Below are 19,536 nucleotides of genomic sequence, written 5' to 3'. Positions count from 1 at the left end.
CCTGGGTCAAGACTGTAAACGTGTACGGTTGTCCGCCCCAGGGGAAGGAAATCATTTCTGGTCCACCTTCTTGGCAGGGATAGAAAAGAACATATTTTCCAGATCAGTGGCCACCTAGGATCAACATGAGGCCATGCTCATCCGCTCTAGGAGAGAGAACACAGTGGTCATGCTCTGGCAGTGGAGGGTGCCCGCTTGGTGGAGGATGCAGTACCCATGTAGACTCAGATGGCAGATCCTCCGGGGTCTGTCTGGTTATTGTGGAGGCTAAACTATTGAGTTAAAGGCGGAATGTGGGCCAGGCGCGGTGGCTCATGCCTGTAATCCCACCACTTTAGGAGGCCGAGGCGGGTGGATCATGAGGTCAGGAAATTGAATCCATCCTGTCTAACACACTGAAACCCCATCTCTACTAAAAATACAAAAACAAAATTAGCGGGGCGTGGTGGCGGGCGCCTGTAGTCCCAGCTACTCGGGAGGCTGAGGCAGGAGAATGGTGTGAACCCGGGAGGCGGAGCTTGCAGTGAGCCGAGGTCATGCCACAGCACTCCAGCCTGGGGGATAGAGCGAGACTCCGTCTCAAAAAAAAAAAAAAAAATGCAGGATATGATGGGCTGGCTACATCTGCCTCATGTAGGTCAGCCCCTGCCTTCTCCGTGCTTCTTTTTTTTTTTTTTTTTTTGAAACGGAGTCTCACTCTGTTGCCCAGGCTGGAGTGCAGTGGCCAGATCTCGGCTCTCCTGCCTCAGCCTACCGAGTAGCTGGGACTACAGGCGCCCGCTACCATGCCCGGCTAGTTTCTTGTATTTTTTAGTAGAGACAGGGTTTCACCGTGTTAGCCAGGATGGTCTCGATTTCTTGACCTCGTGATCCACCCGTCTCGGCCTCCCAAAGTGCTGGGATTACAGGCTTGAGCCACCGTGCCCATCTCTGCTCTCCATGCTTCTAAGTACCATCCCAGTAGCCTGGTAGCATTTCTCCCCACGTTCTCACCAATGTGCTAAAGTCTTTGTCATGAGAGGATGCACCCAGCAGTTCCTGAGGGCTGGTCCTGACGTTCTGTTGGTGTACAGTCCCTTCTCCCAGGACTCCCCGGACCGGGTGAGAATGTGACTTAATCCAAGCTATTGCTCTGGTGGCTGGGAGAGAAGGGCAGGCCAAGTCCTGTGGGAGGTCCACGTGGCCGTGAAGGCAGAGGTCTCTCTGTCATTTTCAGGCCGGAGTAGTGCTGGCTTTAACAGGTAGGAATGAGACGGACCCATTTTTTAGGCTCCGAAGACTTGGGACTTTTGAGATTTGAAGTTTTTCAAGCGTATTGACTCAGATCCCCACACCCTGAGTCTCAAGGTCCCCCTCTTCTGGTTGGACTCTGTCCTGGGCATAGCAGGCCCAGCAGAGTTGGGAGGAGCACACTCTCTGCTCCTTGGAGGCACCTCTGCCTCTCCCACCTTCCAGTTGCTTGACACGAGGGTGTCTTTCTCTGCTACTGCGCAGACCCTCACCTTTCCGGGCCGTCCTTTCATTCTTGGGGTCCTTTACTTCCACAGTCCTTTACAATTTTTTTTTTTTTTTTTGAGACGGAGTCTCGCTCTGTCGCCCAGGCTGGAGTGCAGTGGCCAGATCTCGGCTCACTGCAAGCTCCGCCTCCTGGGTTCACGCCATTCTCCTGCCTCAGCCTCCCGAGTAGCTGGGACTACAGGCGCCCGCCACCTCGCCCGGCTAGTTTTTTGTATTTTTTAGTAGAGAGGAGGTTTCACCGTGTTAGCCAGGATGGTCTCGATCTCCTGACCTCGTGATCCACCCGTCTCGGCCTCCCAAAGTGCTGGGATTACAGGCTTGAGCCACCGCGCCCGGCCCCTTTACAAGTTTTTAATCGCTACCCCTGCCCCAGCCAACTCTCAAACACTTGAGCTATCACACCAATAGTGCCTTTCCTTTCACTGGCATTCCCTCTCAGTTCCCAATGAACCTTTTCACAACGGCATTGTCTTCCGGGGGTCTTCGTGCTCCAGCCACTCCCAGATGGACCCTGATTGCCTCTGCCAGCAGGTGATCCTCTCCAACACCCCATTTTAGAGTCTGCTTCCTAGGCCTCCCTGCTCCTGACACCGGCTGGTTTTGGTTGGAATCTCTGGAAAGAGCAACTCCTAGAGAGAGGGGCAGCAGGGGTCTGCAGAGGGAGAAGCCGGGCTGCCCCGGGGTCTGCCAGCGGCCTCAGCCCATCCCACAGGGAGCCCTGGAGCGGGGATGAGCCTTCATTGTTGTCTCGAATTGAGGCAGACCCTGGGTCTTTGTGCTCCCACGCTGGCCTGCGTGGTGGGGCTCTGGGTTGGAGGGTGATGGGAGGACACTAATTACTTAGGATTTCTGGCACGTGGTGAGGAGAAAATGCAAGCCAGGTTTTAGTTGACTTCATTACTTAAATTCTCCACATACAGCCTGCCTCTTGTTACCTGTACCCAGGGCGGGCCATTCCCCCAACCACACTCCCCCAGCGCCCGCCCTGTTCTCAGGGTTTGACTTGGATGCCCCTGGGGCAGGGACACTGTGTTGGGCTGGGCAAGGCAGTGTTATTCCCTGGGGGGACTCAGCTGTGAGTCACAGCAGACAATCCTCCCAGCAGCTCTGTGGGAAGGGGATTGGTGGGGAAGGGGCTGGACAGAGTAAGGAGGGGCTGGGGCCCCACTTCTCTTTCCCTAGGTGTGGAACCAGAATGGCAAAAGCCCCTCCATCACCTTTGAGTACACGCTGCTGCAGCCACCGCACGAGCCGCACGAGCGCCGCCCCCAGCCGGTCTACTACGGCTTCTCCGAGCCCGCCTCCGAGAGCGCTGAGAGCCAGGGCCTGGACGGGGCCGGGCTGATGGGCTTCGTCCCACACAACGGCTCCCTCTACGGCCAAGCCTCCTCAGAGCGGCTGGGCCTGGACAACCGGCTGTTTGGCCACCCGGGCCTGGACATGGAGCTGGGCCCGAGTCAGGGCCAGGAGACCAACGAGGTGTGCGAGCAGGCCGGCGGCGGGGCCTGCGAGGGGCCCCCCAGGGGCAAGGGCTTCCGAGGTAACCAGGAGGAGGGAGGCATGGGGGTGGGGCCCGGGAGGCAGCCCAGGGAAGGAGATCTTGGGGGAGGGGTCTCAGGCCCTTTGCAAACCTACAGAGGAGATTCGTAAGAGCTGCCAAGTACCTGCAGATGTCCTCTGGGCAAGCGCAGGTTAAGTACTTGGGATAGGTCCTTCTGTCCATGCATTCTTTGAGGTAGATGCGGTTATCCCCATTTGATGGATGAGGAGACTGAGGCTTAGAAAGAGGAAGTGGCTTGGCCAAGTCACACAGTCCACCGTGGAGGAGCTGGGAGTCAAACCTGGGATGGTCTGATCTCTCGCCCATCCCATCGCTCATTCAGCGAGCACCTGGTCTCGCCTCAGCTGAGACACCACAGGGAGCAAAAGCTTCGGGGGCCCCAGGTGCCCCTTGGTTGTGACCGTGTCACTCTGGCCTCTGCCTTTTTCCTCACGGGCCTCCTCCTCTGTGACAGTGTCTCTGTCTGTCCCTTTCTGATAAGGATATTTCTCAGTCCACGATCATTTCATCTCAAGATTCTTAACTCATTATATCTACAATGACCCTATTTCCAAATAAGATCACACTCTGAGGTTCCGGGGGCGGGGTATGAATTTTGGGGGGATGCTAGTCAATCCACTGCAGAAGTCCGTCAGCGAGAGATGGTCCAGGTGTGCTTCGTGCCTCCGTCTTGGCCGAATTTTATCCTCTAGTTGGGCAGAAGCCTTCCTTCTGGAAGCTTCTTGGTTCAGCTCGGCGTTTCCATCGCCCCTCGTCCAGGTCCCCTCCCCAGGGCAGCCCTTGCCCCCAGGGCTGGGGTACACTCATGATTGAGCCACCTGTCTCCTCTCTAGATCTCAACATCACAGGGACTCCTCTCGCCGGGGACAAGGATGACCAAGAGGTTGACACCCACTTCGCCTCCCAGGAGTTCTTCTCGGCTAATGCCATCTCCGACCAGCTGCTGGGCACAGGCTCTGACTTGAAGGACTTCACCCTCAATGAGACTGTGAACAGCATCTTTGCGCAGGGTGCTCCGAGGAGCTCCCTGGCCGAGAGCTTCTTCGTGGACTATGAGGAGAACGAGGGGGCTGGTGCTTACCTGCTCAACGGGTCCTACCTGGAGCTGAGCAGCGACAGGGTTGCCAACAGCTCCGCCGAGGCCCCGTTCCCCAACGTCAGCACCAGCCTGCCCACCTCGGCCGGGAACAGGACTCACAAGGCCAGGTAGGAAGCACTTTCCTGAGCCCTGACCAGGGCCCTCGGGGGCAGGAGGGGGCCGAGGCCAGGTAGAAAGTGAGGCCCTACTGTGGGGGGTCTGGCCAGAAGGGCTGGGGTCCTAGAAATAGAGGAGAGAGGGCCCCTTCTTCCTGCAGTTCTCCACTCACTGCCCTGTGGATCTGAGCACAAAGTCAGAGGCCTGGACTGGAGTGAATTTTCCCCAAAAGTTACGTCCGTGGATTAGGATCCAGGGCTGAGCCCCTATGTGTGCAGCTGATGCGGGGAAGGGAGGCTGGAAGGTAACAGCTCTGAGCACTGCTTGTGAGCCAGGGACGGAGCTCAGCGTTTTATATGCATAGACACGTGCCATTGTCACAACCGCCCTTAGCGGTGGGGTGGCTATTGTGGGCTCAGAGAGGGCTAGCGGTGTATTCGAGGTCCCAGAGCCCGAGGACCTGGGACCCCTGAGTTCGAAGTCTGGACAGTCATGGCAGACACGCCTTTAGGAGGAGGCAGAGGTCCGGGCAGCTTCCCAAGTGCAGAGTGCCTCAGCCCCAGGCCTCAGCAAGGGCTGGAGAGGATCTGGTGGGTTCCTCCACGACCCTGAAATCAGGGATGAATAACAAGGTTGGCATTGCAGCTGGCGAGGGCCATGAGAGAGTCCACCTGGGGCCAGGCGTCTAGAGCCAAGGCCGCAGCTGGGGTTACATGGGCAGCCATGTCTGGGGGCACCTGGGCAGTCACAGCCAGGGATGTCTGGACAGTCACAGCTGGGGATGCCTGGGCAGTCACAGCTAGACCTGGGGGAGCGTGAGGTTGGGAGCGTCCCTGGGTCAGGGGCCAGCTGTGAGCAGGGTGACCCCAGACCTGCCATGTCCCTACTGGAGCATAGTCCCTGGTGACAAGCTCCCCCCACCCCCAGATAGAGGGTGGGCCCCCCTTGAAGGTCCCCACACTGTCTCCCAGCAACTCATATGCGCCTGGGAGCTATTTTAAACCGGCGTTGAGTGGGGGTTGGAGGCAGGCATGGGCCCACTGGTATTTGGGTTTATTTTCTGAGGTCTAGCCCAAGCCCCTTGACTTTAGTCGCAAGCATGGACTGAACCCGGCCTGGGCCGGGAGTGCTGAGTGGGTCTTCTTGGGGCTCAGGGACTGAATTTGATGGGAGATTCAGGGTTCACTCTCGAGGTGATGTGGTTTGGGGCCACCCTTCCACCCATCCAGCCCTGGGACCACAGCAACGAAGCCAGCCTCCCTGGTGAGCCAGGAGGCCCCAGGGCATGCCTGCCCCTTTGCTCAAACTGTTTTCTGAGGCCCCTGAGGTGCCTGGCGCTGTGGGGCACAGGGAGGATGTCCTGGACACTTCTGGCAGGCTCTGGGCAGAACCCTACTTTGCAGATGTGGACAGAGTGGGGCCCGGAGCCTCCTCCAGCTACCCCTCTTCCCGCAGGGGTGGCACAGGGCTGTCTGCTCACCCTTTACCCTGACATGCTCAAAGCCTTGGGTAGGTGGGACCTCTGACTGGTTCTCAGGACTCGGGTGAGGAGTCCGGGCCTTGCTTTGGGTACAATGTCTGAGTCTGATAGGGGACCCTGGGCAAAGGACGGGAGGGACGGACCCAGACAGTGCCTGCCCGTGGGAATGGCACTGCTCAAGGCTACCAGTCTGTCTGCGTCTTCAGCGTGGGCCCTCCTCACCTCCCAGGGCGGTCCAGGGCATTACCTGGTATTCCGTGTGTGGGGTACACGGTAAGGCCTCCCGTAAGCAGAAGCTATTAGTAGAAAACTGAGCCTCCAAGTGGCAGCAGTGGGGGGCACCTTTCAGGACCCATTGCCTGGGTCAGGGAGGCCAGCTCTCTGCCAGTCAGAGCCCTCTGAAAAGGTTTATCAGGGTGGCACCAAGACCTCACTGTGGAATTTGGCTAAAGGCATGGACACCATGTGAGTTGAGCATCTCTGTCTTCCTCTGGGCCTCAGTTTCCCCACCTCTCATTGAGGGGCTTGTCAGGGGGTGCCCTTAGGGCCCACCAGGTCAAATATTCAGTGATCCTTAGGCCAGGGTCATGGCACAAGCTTTCTGATCGTCAAGCCGCTTTGTAAAGAGTCTCTCCCGCCCCATCTTGGTTGACTCTTACCCTCCCCTCCTAGCCCCCCGCCCCAGGATATATTGAATTTCCAGCGCCTGTCAGGGGCCTCAAGGATTGATCAACTAGGTTGTCAGCCCTCAGAAAGTTCCCGAGTGCCGAGATGCCGCTGCTCCCCCGACCGGCCTGCCATCAAAGGATGCTGCCGCCCAGGGACCAAAGATGGCCTGGAGAGATAAAGGGCAGAGGGAGGCAGCGGGGGAAACCACCAGGGCCAAAATAGCCACGTCTCGGCCGCGTTGTCCAAACACAGGAAGTCGTGTCTGCTCAGAGAAGGCAAAATCAAAGGGGCAGCCCAGAAAGGAAAGGCTATTTTCATCTTTCCAGAAAAGCTTCAAACAATCAAGGGAGGGGCCCCTGTCACCAGACTCCGACTTTGGGAACAAGCGTCTGAGACACAGAGACGCGGAGTCCCTCTCCGAAGCCTTAGGGGGAGAGAAGAACAGAGTACTTTCTGGCTTGTGTATAAACAAACACGGTGGCTTCAGAGCTTCTCCTGCCTGGGGAGCCCGTGAGCCTGTGTCTGCCCAGGCAGCTGGGCAAAGGACCCCGAGGAGTGACAGGCGGTCTGGTGGTGACTCCACGGGCGTCACCAGCCCCAGTCTAGCAGCTCTGACTTTCACAGCTGAGAGGGGCAGTGTCTTCCTTCCAGATGGAGGAGAGCGATGGGTTGGTGCTTCAGCGATTTCCTGGGTGTCCCATTTCCTTGTGCTACTTCCAAGAACGGAACCTGCTAGGCGTTGCATTGTTGTGCAAATATATGCAGGGTTATGTTCGAGAGTTGCATCTGCTATGCCCCACACGTGCTGCTGCGAAGAGTGTGTGGGCAGCCCCTCCAGAAATACCTTTGGTGCTTAAAATCCAAAGGGTTATTTTGAACCAGGCCCGCTCTCTCTTGAGTCAGGCATGAGTCATGCTGCCTGCTGGCTCAGAGCGTGTAATTAGATAAAGATGGCGGATCGCCTCCATGGGTGGGGTGGAGGGGCATGGGTTGGATCTTTTCGTTTCTTTTTGTTCTTGGGGAGAATTTAAAGCTGTTGAAAGTAGGTAGGGACCTGGTCAGCACAGTTTAGTGTTTTCTGAATCAAACATTAAGGGTTGGTCTTCCAGGTTCTCCCTTCCCTAAAAGGACTTACTCATCCCGATCTGGGTGCTCTGAGTGGCCCCCATTGGGACAGGTTTCCAGATTTCCAGGAAACTTTTGTTCTGATATGACAGGGTCTTGGGAAATCCCCCAGCCACCCCCATTTTTTTTTTTTTTTTTTTGAGACGGAGTCTCGCTCTGTTGCCCAGGCTGGAGTGCAGTGGCGCCATCTCAGCTCACTGCAAGCTCCACCTCCCGGGTTCAAGCCATCCTCCTGCCTCAGCCTCCTGAGTAGCTGGGACTACAGGCGCCCGCCAGCACGCCTGGTGAATTTTTTTTGTATTTTTAGTAGAGATGGGGTTTCACCGTGTTAGTCAGGATGGTCTCGATCTCCTGACCTCGTGATCCACCTGCCTCGGCCTCCCAAAGTGCTGGGATTACAGGCGTGAGTCACCGCGCCTGGCCCCCACCCCCGTTTTTAAAGCTTTAAGTTTTAAAGAGGGAGGAGAAGGCACTCTCCCCTTCCCCTCGAGCCCCAGGATGGGCTGGGACAGACTCTCCTGGCTTGAAGCTCCCAGGTGAGGGAGGCTTTGAAGAAACAAGTGGATCAGCCCCCAGCCTGCTGCCTTTCCTGGGCTTTGGTCCTCATCCCTTCTCCCTTCACTCGTCTTCTCCCTCCCTGAGTTTAGGGAACCACACCGGTGAACTCACTGCTGAAGCTCCTGTGGGTAGATCATTCCTGGGGCCTCAGATGTGTGGTCAAGGCAACGTTCATCCCCAAAAGTTCTGCCTGGCTTTGGGATCCTCCCATTCCAGTCCAAGCAAAACACAAGAGCAATCCTCACCCACTTGCCTAACACATTGTAAACTCCCCGTTCAATCCAAACGCATGTCTCTGTCACGGAGTCAATCCGAAAGGCTTTCTGAATATAATGCTCTAAGCCTGACCACCCCCAGGTGACGGAAGGTCCCGAAGAAGGACCTGTGACCTGGCCCACATTTCAGCCCAGTGACGTATGGCAGCTCGGGGTCATCTCTAGCCAGTCCCTCTGGGCCCAGAGGAAAGTGGAGCCAATTGGGCAGGGCCACCTGCTGCACTGTCCTGTTTAAAAAGTTGAAGCTCGAAGGACCTGCTGTCCACCGTGCTGGCTTGCCCTCGCCCCTTCTCTGGCTCGGAGGCGGCGGGACTCCATGGCAGTGTGCCAGAGCAGATGCCCGGGCTGTGGAGCTGCCTCTGCCTCTGCTTCCCTCCTCCCCTGCCGAGTCCAGAATCAGCCTGCACATTGGATGTGGAGCTTGGGCCCAGGCACACCTACTGGTTCAAAGAAGCAAACAGTCCTAACAATAGTTGGCTTTGGCTGCGTAGGCTCCAGCCAAGAATCATAGCTGGTGGCTGGCGGGGACCCAGCGTGCCTCCCCCAACCCCAGCAGGTCTGTGCAGCCATGGCCAACCCGGATTGCACTGTAGGCTGTGGCCACACCTCTGCCAGCAGCCGAGCTTTTTAATTTTGATAATTGGAAGCTGGATGCCTAGTGTCCCCCATTCCCTCAGAGTCCCAGCTGGAGGAGGGGGTGGGAGAGAATTCTGGAACATTCTTAGTACATAAGACACCCTCTGAGGTCCCCTCCCCGGTGGGAAGAAGGAACCCACTAGCTGATGTGAGAAGGTGATATCGAGAAGCCTGCGTGTGTGCAGGAGCAACTACAGTGCTGGGGGCCCCAAATTCTCCGGCCACCCTGCCCCCCAGAAGGAGCTTGGGCAGCTCCCATGCAGTTACTGAGATGGAAACAATGTCTGTTCGATCCTAAAATGTGCATCTCCGGGGGCGCCTCATCCGTTCCACTTCAGACAGTGGGAACTCTGACTGTAGCGGGTGGAGAGTCGGCCTGGGGCCGACAGGTGTGTGCTTCAGGTGAACGTACTCTCCAAAGAAAACACACTCACCTGAAAAGCCAGAGCCCGCCGGTGAGGCATGGAGCTTCTCATCGCCTTCTCTGCTTGATCTCGCTTTCAGGACCAGGCCCAAGGCGCGCAAGCAAGGCGTGAGTCCCGCGGACATGTACCGGTGGAAGCTCTCATCCCATGAGCCCTGCAGTGCCACCTGCACCACAGGTACTGGTCATGGGTGCCATGGGTGCCAAGGGGCAGCAACTGCCCTGAACCCATTTCCACAGACGCGGGCTGGGGCTGTCGGGCCCACCCACTAGCTTACAACCCCAAACTGCCCTCGGGGTGCTTGTCTGGTGGCCTCCTGACTCGGGGGCGGTGTGGCGTGATAGGAGTTTGGGTGTCTGGTGAGGCCACCCTCGTTCTCACAGTGTGCTAGACCATGGTCGGGTCCAGGCCCCCAGGGGGTCACCCAGTCCACCACCAATGATCCCTTGTCTGTTGCCAGTGATACCATGTTTTGTTAGGGCAAACATCCTTTGGGTTAAAAGTAAGAAATCTTAGGTAGCAGAGATTTTACTTTTGCTTCCAGCAAACATAGTAAGGGAGTCACAGGCCCCTGTGATCTATGAAGAAGGGAAGTAGGCAATTTCTAGGACCTCATCAGCAGGAGAGGAATTAGGAAGGGGAAAAAGACCCTCTGCAGTGGTTCCTGGACAGACAGATGTGTGTGGTTAGTAAGAGCTGAGCTGGGATTTGAACCCACAGCTGTCTGGCTGCACAGCCACCATCGCCCCGAGACACTGGCCACAGCTGCTGGGAGCTGGAGCTGCCTCTGCTGCCCACTCTGGTACCCTCCCCTGGGGGATGCCACAAGGTCGGATGTCAAACCCGGGACCAGGATACAGGGGCGTTGACAGGGGAGAAAATGTGGTAGGGAGACCCCAGTGCCAGCTCTGAGGTCGCATTTTATCTATTCTTGGGGCTTCATGTTTGGATGTAGAGGACACCCAGCTGCCCCTCAAAAGGTTTGATGCTCTTGGCCCCACCCCAGTGCCCCCCATTTGCCAGGGCATTTGATGCCCTTACAGTCTCTGGCCAGTGAGGATTCCATGCAGCTGGGCAGTCTGAGCTTGGCCACCCCCTCTGCAGCCCTGCTGGCATCTCAGGAGATGGGTCCAAGAGAGGGAGGGGCTGGGGCAACCATGCAGGCTCTGCTCACACTGGCCTTGCCTCTCTGGGGCTGAAGAAAGGGCTCCGTCTCCTGTTATATGAGCCCCCAAGCAGGGCATAGCCACGGGGCATGCTGTGTTTGCCCCTGCACCTGGCATTCTGGAGGGAAAACAAATGCTGTGGGTGGTGTGGTGAGCACCCAGCTTGGCCAGGCTTGCACGGCCAGGCTTGCACCGCCTGGTTGACCACACCATGGGCCCTGGGCAAATTGCCAAATCCTTCTGAGCCCCCATTTTCCACAGGTGAACTGGGACACATATTCATGTCAAAGGTGGGTTGTGGGGATCCACATGAAACAAGAAATAACCTCTCCTGGTCAGAGGTCAATGGATGCTGCTGTGCTGAGGGTGGCTGCCACCACCTGACGCAGGGTGCGGCTTCCACGATGCCCAGGAACAGCTGGCCTCGGAAGTGAGCCATGTGACCTGCCTTCCGGGCAGGCCCCGAGGGTAGCTGAGCTTGGTGGCGGGGTGTCAGCACGGGGGTCTGCTTTGCCAAGTCCTTTGCGGACCTGCCCTGAGTTCCTCCACACTTCCCGGCCAGGGGACTCCAAGTGTGTGGGCGTTGTCAGTAAGTGTCAAGCCTGTGGGCGTTGTCACTAAGTGTCTGCAAACATCTGTGATTCCTCCCAGACACATCGCTGGCTGGGGAGGGGATGTCGCTCGAGACGTCTGCAGGGTGAGGCAGCCTCGGTGGCGAGGGGCCTGATGGGCAGCCCTGTGTGGAAGACGTCCCCAGGGAGGACACAGTACCGTCTCCCAACACCCAGAGAATGGCAGGGAGGGGGCTGGACTGGGTCTGTGCAGCGTGGCCCAAGGTGCAGTGGAGCAGAGGACAACAGGAAATCAGAAAGACAGGTTTTGGCTCTGGAAGAAGGAAGCCTGCTTTAGAGGAGGCTGTTCAGAAATAGAGATGAGCCACCCAGAGAGACAGAGAGAGAGAGAGAGAGAAAGGGAGAGGGCAGGAGGGAGGGAGAGTTCCCTGTCACTGTGGGAGGTGCTGAATGGCACTGGGCAGAAATAACAGAGTCAGGGTCTACCCTTTTCATAGGTTGTGTCCATGTGGATGTCTCATGGATGGTCATTGGCGCACCCTCCATCTTGTGCTTCGCAAGAACCCAGGCACAGGGCAGTGCCATCAGTGGGGCGGGTCAGCCTGCCCTGAGCTTTGGCCACGGTGGGGAGGCTTGCTTTTAGATTTTTCTTTGAAGACACTCTTTTGGAGCCACAGCAACAGAGGGGCGTGAGTTTGGCCTCAGCTTGGGTCACAGGCGGAAGTGTCTGCTGCCCTTCGGTGCTCCAGGGCACCGTGGTGAGGACAGTGGATCCCGCAGCCCCCAGGCTTCATCCTCCCCTTTCTTTTGTTTCAGGGAGGGTTCTGTGGCTCAGGAGGTTTGAAAAGCACCCTTTTCGAGATGGGTGTCATGAAGAGGGTGCCCAGGAAAAAACATCCTGGCATTGGATTCTCACCCGCTTTCTGGAAGGTTCTCATTTTGGGAAGGAGCACGCTGAGGCCTGGAGTCCGGTCACGGTCACGTCACCCCAGGGAGGCACTGAGCTGGGACTTGGATTCCAGTCTCTCTTGACCAAGGCCTGCCGCGTTTCCACTCCATGACGAGGAGCGAATGAATAACCAGGCACTTGGCGATGGTCTGCAAGTCCCCAGCCCCGCACCTCCCTGGGCCCCAGAGCGGGTGTCTCTGAGGCCTGGAACATTCCGAGCAGACCTGGCCGGGAAGCCTGCCTCCCCCTCAGAGAAGGCTAAAGGCTGCACGGCCCAGCTCTGGCGGGAGAGGAACCGTGATTGCAGCCTGGCTCGTCCTTGACGGAAAAAAGAAAAAATCCCGTTGTCGGCTGCTTCCCAGGCTGTTTCGTTCCATCCAGGGCTGGGGCTTGGAGAGGCAGGAGCCGCTGGCCTGCAGACACGCGCCGCTGGGTGGCTGGGCTCTCTGGGTATGGGGAAACCGATTTCCTTCTGGGGGAACTGGCAGCTGCAGCCAAGACCGTTCCATGATGCCCGTCATCCCGGAAGGCTGGGTCTGTCTCCGGTGGCCACACACACACACACACACACACACACACACACACTCTCACATTCTCACACACACACACACAGCAGAAGCAGCAAACCCTAACCCCAGCCCAAGCCTGTTCCCACTGCTGCCGGCTCCCCCAGCATCATCCTGCTCCTGGGCAGGGAGCTGGGCCTGTGTGGCAGTTCGGTACCAGGTGAGGGTGTCAGGGCGAGGACAAGAGAAGCAAAAGGTGGAGATGTGGTCAAGGAAGTGGCACTGCTAGGTGAGGGCTGCCTGTCACCCACTGTCCCCCGATGGGATTACAGAGTATGGGGCACCAGCAAAGACAGGCACACAGTGATGATTAAAGAAAGTTCAGGCCTGGCATGGTGGCTCACGCCTGTCATCCCAGCACTGTGGGAGGCCGAGGCGGGCAGATCACCTGAGGTCAGGAGTTCAAGACCAGCCTGACCAACATGGTGAAACCCTGTCTCTATGAAAATACACAAATTAGCCGGGCGTGATGACAGGTCCCTGTAATCCCAGCTGCTCAGGAGGCTGAGGCAGGAGAATTGCTTGAACCCAGGAGGGGGAGGTTGCAGTGAGCTGAGATTGCACCAGTGCACTCCAGCCTGGGCCACGGAGTGAGGCTCTATCTCAAAAAAATAAAGTTCAAGATGATGCTTGCTAAGTCCGGGGCATGCCGTAGAGGGCAGGGCGCACCCAAGCCCCCACCATGACCTCTGAGGGGGCTGACAGGGCTGGAGCGGTCAGGTTTCACTCCCACCTGCCCGTCCACCCAGCAATGGGTGGTTGCTGAACGCCTGGCAATGGGGGACACCTGACTGTGTTTGCCTCTGCACCTCCACGGCGGCCAGCTGGAGTGGACTCAAAGCCCGGACTCCGTGACGTGGGAACTGGGAGCCCAGCCGGGATGGGTGGGGCGGGGTCGGGGGGCAAAGAGAAGAGCTCGGACCCGCACAGCTTAGACCCACAGTGCTGCTCTAATGCTGCAGTTCCACAAGCTGTGACTGATCCCCAAGCCAGAAAGCTGAGCTGGAGGTCAGGTGACTTGCCCCAAGTCCTGAGGCCTGTCTCCTGGGCTCCGAGGTGCTGGCATGGCTTACAGGCCCTCCCCTGTCCCGAACCCAGGGGTCATGTCTACGTACGCCATGTGTGTCCGCTACGATGGGGTCGAGGTGGATGACAGCTACTGCGATGCCCTGACTCGTCCCGAGCCTGTACACGAGTTCTGTGCCGGGAGGGAGTGCCAGCCCAGGTACCTGCCACCGGGGGCCCTGGGCAGGGGCTTGGAAGGGGCGTGCGGGGCTCTGCCCAGAGAAGCAGTCAGACTTACCCCGCTGCCCCGTAGAGGTGCTTTGTGTGCAGGACCGTGGGGGTGCTTTGAGGAGGGGCATAGAGACCTCACCTCTCAGAGACCTTCTGTGTCTTCCCAGGAGTTGCAGTTTAATCTGTCACTGTGCCTCGTATACAGTAGGTGCTCCATAAATGCTTGCCACCATAGATTTAGAAACCATTCTCAACATTACTCTATGTTACAGAGATCTCTTTGCCCCACCAGGTCCGCTTGGCACATCTAGGATTTTTAGAAACCCAAAGGGATTATTTCCACGATTCCATGCCTATTGACTGTCCCTTGGATGTGGGTGGAGGCCTGTTTTCTTGACCCCTGGGCCTCGTCTCCTGCCTTGTGGACGCAGTCAGACTGAGCTGAGTGCATCCTACCCCTAGTGACAAGTGGGGTCCCCAGATGAGCCTGAGGGTGCCGGCCTCCACCAACGAGGATCCCACGCTCCTTGGAGGCTGAGCTCTCCTGCTCCCTGCACACAACCACACTGCCTCTTCTTTTCTGGGCTGCTCCATCCAGGGCCTCCCGCATCCTGCACGTTTGCTCCTTTCTGGGAAGGGCAGAACGCCCAGGGTCTCCAGAATGCTGCTAAGCCTGGCCCAGGGGTGGCGTCCAGCAGGCCCTGTCCTTCCGCTCAGAGCCCATCAGCTTTGGACCTCTTATTCCAAGTCTATCTGCCTGGAAGACTTCCAAGTCTTGTTCATAACCTCTCCCAGCTCAGGCTGAGGGGAACAAGGTCTTTCCCCAGCACGCTGGCCAGGCCCCCTTTCTGGACACAGATCCAGAAATGTGCCTTCTGCTCACTTCCACCCTCGTCAGAGTCCCATGGGGGCACAGCCACCTGTGTGACACAGCAGGGCACAAAGGGGCAGGAATGCCGAGCCCACACTCAGGGCACCCGCCAACCACCTTGCTAAGGTGCTCCCTGAAGACCTCCAGGGCCGTCATGGCCCAGCCTGCACCCTTGGGCCTCGACACCCTCCTGTCCAGCTTAGCTTGTGGCGTGTGGTTTTGGACCACATGGGGGAGGGAGGGAGGAACCGTGTTTTCTCTAGGGGTGTGGGTTGCATGGGGTCCCGGTCACCACAGGGGGATCGTTGAAGGCCATCTGCTCCCGGGGCAGGTGGGAGACGAGCAGCTGGAGCGAGTGTTCGCGCACCTGCGGAGAGGGCTACCAGTTCCGCGTCGTGCGCTGCTGGAAGATGCTCTCGCCCGGCTTCGACAGCTCCGTGTACAGCGACCTGTGTGAGGCAGCCGAGGCCGTGCGGCCTGAGGAACGAAAGACCTGCCGGAACCCCGCCTGCGGGCCCCAGTGGGAGATGTCAGAGTGGTCCGAGGTGAGTGCCTGCGGGAGCAAGCCGGGGGTCAGGAAGAGCTGGGGAGCTGGGCTTGGGAAATGGAGGTGGCTACACCTTCACCATGCCCCCCCACCCCCTCCCCCTGCTGCCACAGTGCACTGCCAAGTGTGGGGAGCGCAGTGTGGTGACCAGGGACATCCGCTGCTCAGAGGATGAGAAGCTGTGTGACCCCAACACCAGGCCTGTAGGGGAGAAGAACTGCACGGGCCCGCCCTGTGACCGGCAGTGGACTGTCTCCGATTGGGGACCGGTGAGGCCTGCACTGAGGGGTGGCTGGGCGTGTGGCTGGTGAGGGGGTCCCAGAGCTTTGCCTTGATGTGCCTCTGTTTCCATTTTTTCTGAGGCAAGGGTGTGAGGTGAAGACTGTCCAACCAGCCTTCTCCCGTGTTACCATAGGAATCAAAACTTCTCTCCAAACACGTGACCAGCATCACCTTCCCTCTATCACCTGTTTATCTCTCTGTGTCTCTCTCTGCCGTTATCTCCCTGTCTGTGTCTGTGTCTCTGTCCCTCTGTCTGTCTCTGTCTCCCTGTCTCTGTTTGTCTCCGAGTCTCTCTGTCTCCCCCTATCTCTGTCTCTCTGTGTCTCTGTCTCTTTCCCGGTCTCTCTCATCGAGAGAGATACTCAGATGCTAGCTGGGGTCGCCTCTGGGTGGTGGGTGCACAGATCTTTTTAAGTGTGCTTTTCTCTGTGTGCTTTTCATCAAGCATGCATTATTTCTGTAATTAGAACAGAAAATGTTATTTAAAAAGTGGTTACCATGGCAACCGCTTCGACACTGCCTGGGAGCCACTCCTCTCCCTTGGGACTGACATCCAGGGCCCCTCCTGGCGTGGCTGCCTCTCACTCGATGTCCCCTGCCTGTTCTCTCCCCTGCAGTGCAGTGGAAGCTGCGGGCAAGGCCGCACCATCAGGCACGTGTACTGCAAGACCAGCGACGGACGAGTGGTACCTGAGTCCCAGTGCCAGATGGAGACCAAGCCTCTGGCCATCCACCCCTGTGGGGACAAAAACTGTCCCGCCCACTGGCTGGCCCAGGACTGGGAGCGGGTGAGTGCCCCAGAGCCCGCTGAAGGGCCTCCCAGTGTCTGGAGAACATTTGGCCGGAGAGGAGAGCCAGGTGGCTGGGACCACAGATGGGTGGAAAAGAGGAATTCATTGCAAATTATGAGGGACCATTCCCTAAAAATTAGTTTCGAATACAAAAGGCTTAAAAGGTAGGAAAACACCTTTCAAGTCCCCAAATCCCAATTTTGCATGGCTCAGTGGTGTGTGCAGAATTGGCATTGTCCCCAGCCTGGGCCCCCAAGTCCCTGGGATGCAGAAAGCTAAGGACGGGGGATGTTCCGGCTGCCTGCTCCTGGCCCAGGGGCCTGTGCAACCTTTGATCATGACCAGTGTGTCTTCCCCGCCCACCTGTCGTCGTCATCAACTTGCCATTTCAGACGAGTTGCTCTCCACAAATTGCTTTCAACCAGCAGCTCCAGGCAGATCACTAAACCAGATAATCTCGGGCCAAATTGTTTTCTGCTAAATTGATTTTGGCCAAATCATCATTGGCCAAATTGTCATTAGCCAATTTGTTTCAAAACAGATGGTTTTGTGCTAAATTGCTTTTGATCAAATCCATTTGGGGCCAAATGGTTATCGAACAGAGAGTTCTCAGCCAGTTTGTAATGCATTGGAGCATTCTCACCCAATTGCTATTGACCAGACCGTTGTCACCAGAGTCGCCGTGGGCCCTGTATAGGGTCCTGCTGGGCCCTGGCGCTGACCCGCTCCCTCTGCCCCGGCCTCAGTGCAACACCACCTGTGGGCGCGGGGTCAAGAAGCGGCTGGTGCTCTGCATGGAGCTGGCCAACGGGAAGCCGCAGACGCGCAGCGGCCCCGAGTGTGGGCTCGCCAAGAAGCCTCCCGAGGAGAGCACGTGTTTCGAGAGGCCCTGCTTCAAGTGGTACACCAGCCCGTGGTCAGAGGTGAGCTCCCAGCTGGCCCCTCTGAGGCTGCCTGAGGCCAGACCTGAATTTTGATCCCGCCCCTCCTGCCTCAAGGCTCCTTAAGTGCTTCCCGCTCCTCCCTCCCCGACAGCCTCTGTGAGGGCCTTCCTTCCCAGGAAGGTTGCTCAACTCCACCACGTCAGCTGGTGCCAGAGCCAGCACCTCCGGGAAGCCTTCTCTGATCCTGTCCCTGGGATCCCTGTGGCACTCATCCTGCGCCTGGCAGCCCATGCGCCTGACACCACGGGATAGACAGGCCCCAGGTGGGCGGGAGGAGCAGATTGGGCTGAGGCACACACAGGGTTGGCCCTCCGGGAGCCACAGCCAAGGTAGGACTTGGGATTTAGGGAGACCGTAATACACATGCACCCCAGGTCAGGACACCGGCGGGGCCAGAGGAAAGGGCAGTAAGTTTCCTGCACAGGTCTGGCCCCTCCGAGATTCTTTGACTCTTGGGCCCCCAGAATGCCCCAGCGTCAGGATGTCAGGCAGGACAGAGCTGAGATCTTGGCTGTCTTTGTAGAGGGGAGGAGAGCCCTCCCATCCTGGGGCCTTGAGGCATGTGTGGCCACCCTGGCCCAGCTCTTTGCCGGAAGGGTCTCCTCTCTCCCAGTAGTGCCATGAGGAGGGGTCCTTTTCCCCATTCCTCAGAGGAAGAAACTGAAGTTCAGAGAACTCTCTGGCCCACTCGGGGTCCCACAGTTACTGGGGGCTGTAGCAGACATTGGAGGCCAGGCCTGTCCATGGCCCTAGAGTGAAACCTAGGTGGGGTGTGGCATCTGCAAGGGAAGGGGGGCCTGGACCAGCTCATCCTGAGGGGCCCTGGGCAGGGAGCCCCGAGGTGGGTGGGCAGCCCTGGTTTCACAGAGGGGGTGGCAAACTGGGCGCCCCCTCACCCCCAGTTGTCTTGCAGAGCAAACAGGTTACTTTCACCTCCCCTGCTGTTTTCCCCTTCTGTGCCACTTCCTGTGGGGCCTCCAGGAGACTCCAGAGCCCTGCCCTGTGCCAGTGGGTGCCCCTCCGCCTTCTGGGCCCCACGGAGGCAGTCCCGTCTAGACTCCAGCTTGAATAACTCACATCGGCTGTGACACGCCAGCCCTCCATGCCCCTTTCACAGCAGCGCCAGCCCTGGCGCCAGTCCCAGCCCCTCCCACCTGGCGATGCCATGAGCTTCTGAGAGGGGGACCTGGGAGTGTCCAGAGGGTATCTGGGAATCACTGGGCAGGGGCTGCCATAGCCAGGCTGTTTACCTGGGGTCTCCAGCTACCTGTAGCCTCAGTTTCCTCATGGGCCAACTCTGAATACCCAGGCGACAAAATAGGGGTGTCAGATGGGACTCGGGGCCTGGAACGTTCATGGTGAAGTGCCCCACTGTGTCTCAGGCCCTGGTACCCGAGGGCTCTATGTCTTGGTCACTGTGGCGGGTGGGTGCCAAATCCTAAACCTTATGAGTTCAAGGCAGAGAGTCCAAGAGTCTGTGAGGAGTGAGCGGGGACCCCAGTGTGGCCCTGCTCAGAGATTGGGGTCCAGGTCCTGGGCCCTCGCCAGGCCCCAGGCTCTCCGTGCACACTGGGTGGTGTCTGGCGTCCACCCTGATCCCCCAGGGCCTCTGCCTGCCCTATTGCACACATGCTTATTCAGGAGGGAGAACACCCACCCACTCATTCCCTGTTGCCCACCAAAGGACACCCAAGTGAGGAGGGGAAAGGCTAAGCGTGGGCCTGGGGCTTCCCGGGGGAGGCCTGGGCAGAGCCAGGACCTGAAGGGTGAGCCGGCTTTTGCTGGGAGTCAGCTGGAGAGACCACAGTGTGCTGGGTCATGAAGGCTCCTGGAAAGGCTAAGCCCGGTGGGAGGGGAGAGTGGGAAGGGGCAGGGGGGCTGACTGGGGTTCCAGGGCCCCAGGGAGTCAGCCCAGGTCTGTAGTTTGGGAAGAGCACTAGCTTCAGATGGGGGGCCACTGTGGGGCCAGGAAACTGGGACCCACTCGGTGCAGGTACCTTGCTGGGTGATGAGCCATGGCGTGGGGGGCCATGAAGCCATGAAGGGGGGACCCCAGAGGGTGATGAGCCATGGCACGGGGAGACCATGAAGGGGCGACCCCAGAGGGTGATGAGCCATGGCACGGGGAGACCATGAAGGGGGGACCCCAGAAGGACAGCCTGGGACGCTG

General features: G+C 58.3%; 1 protein-coding gene across 12 annotated transcripts in view; it reads left to right on the top strand.

The window, feature by feature from the left end:
• ADAMTSL2 (ADAMTS like 2) overlaps positions 1 to 19,536 on the top strand; it is a 40,321-nt gene that overhangs the window by 17,934 nt on the left and 2,851 nt on the right. For 8 of the 12 annotated variants that reach the window (XR_012424141.1, XM_045372783.2, XM_074016075.1 and 5 more), the window contains 8 exons: positions 2,701 to 3,058; positions 3,913 to 4,285; positions 9,522 to 9,619; positions 13,794 to 13,920; positions 15,134 to 15,347; positions 15,463 to 15,618; positions 16,249 to 16,419; positions 17,169 to 17,345. Coding sequence is in view for 7 of the 12 variants with exons in the window: in XM_045372783.2 (XP_045228718.2) it covers positions 2,701 to 3,058; positions 3,913 to 4,285; positions 9,522 to 9,619; positions 13,794 to 13,920; positions 15,134 to 15,347; positions 15,463 to 15,618; positions 16,249 to 16,419; positions 17,169 to 17,345 (1,674 nt within the window). In the remaining 5 variants the exon portion in view is untranslated. Of the gene's footprint in view, positions 1 to 2,700; positions 3,059 to 3,912; positions 4,286 to 9,521; positions 9,620 to 13,793; positions 13,921 to 15,133; positions 15,348 to 15,462; positions 15,619 to 16,248; positions 16,420 to 17,097; positions 17,346 to 19,536 lie in introns of all 12 variants that reach the window. The other 4 variants (XR_012424143.1, XR_012424144.1, XR_006692561.2 and 1 more) reach the window with 1 other exon arrangement.

This window comes from Macaca fascicularis, chromosome 15, assembly GCF_037993035.2.
Source record: "Macaca fascicularis isolate 582-1 chromosome 15, T2T-MFA8v1.1".
Taxonomy (NCBI): Eukaryota; Metazoa; Chordata; class Mammalia; order Primates; family Cercopithecidae; genus Macaca; species Macaca fascicularis.
Note: the sequence above shows the minus strand (reverse complement) of the source record. Positions and strands in the feature narration are given on the sequence as shown.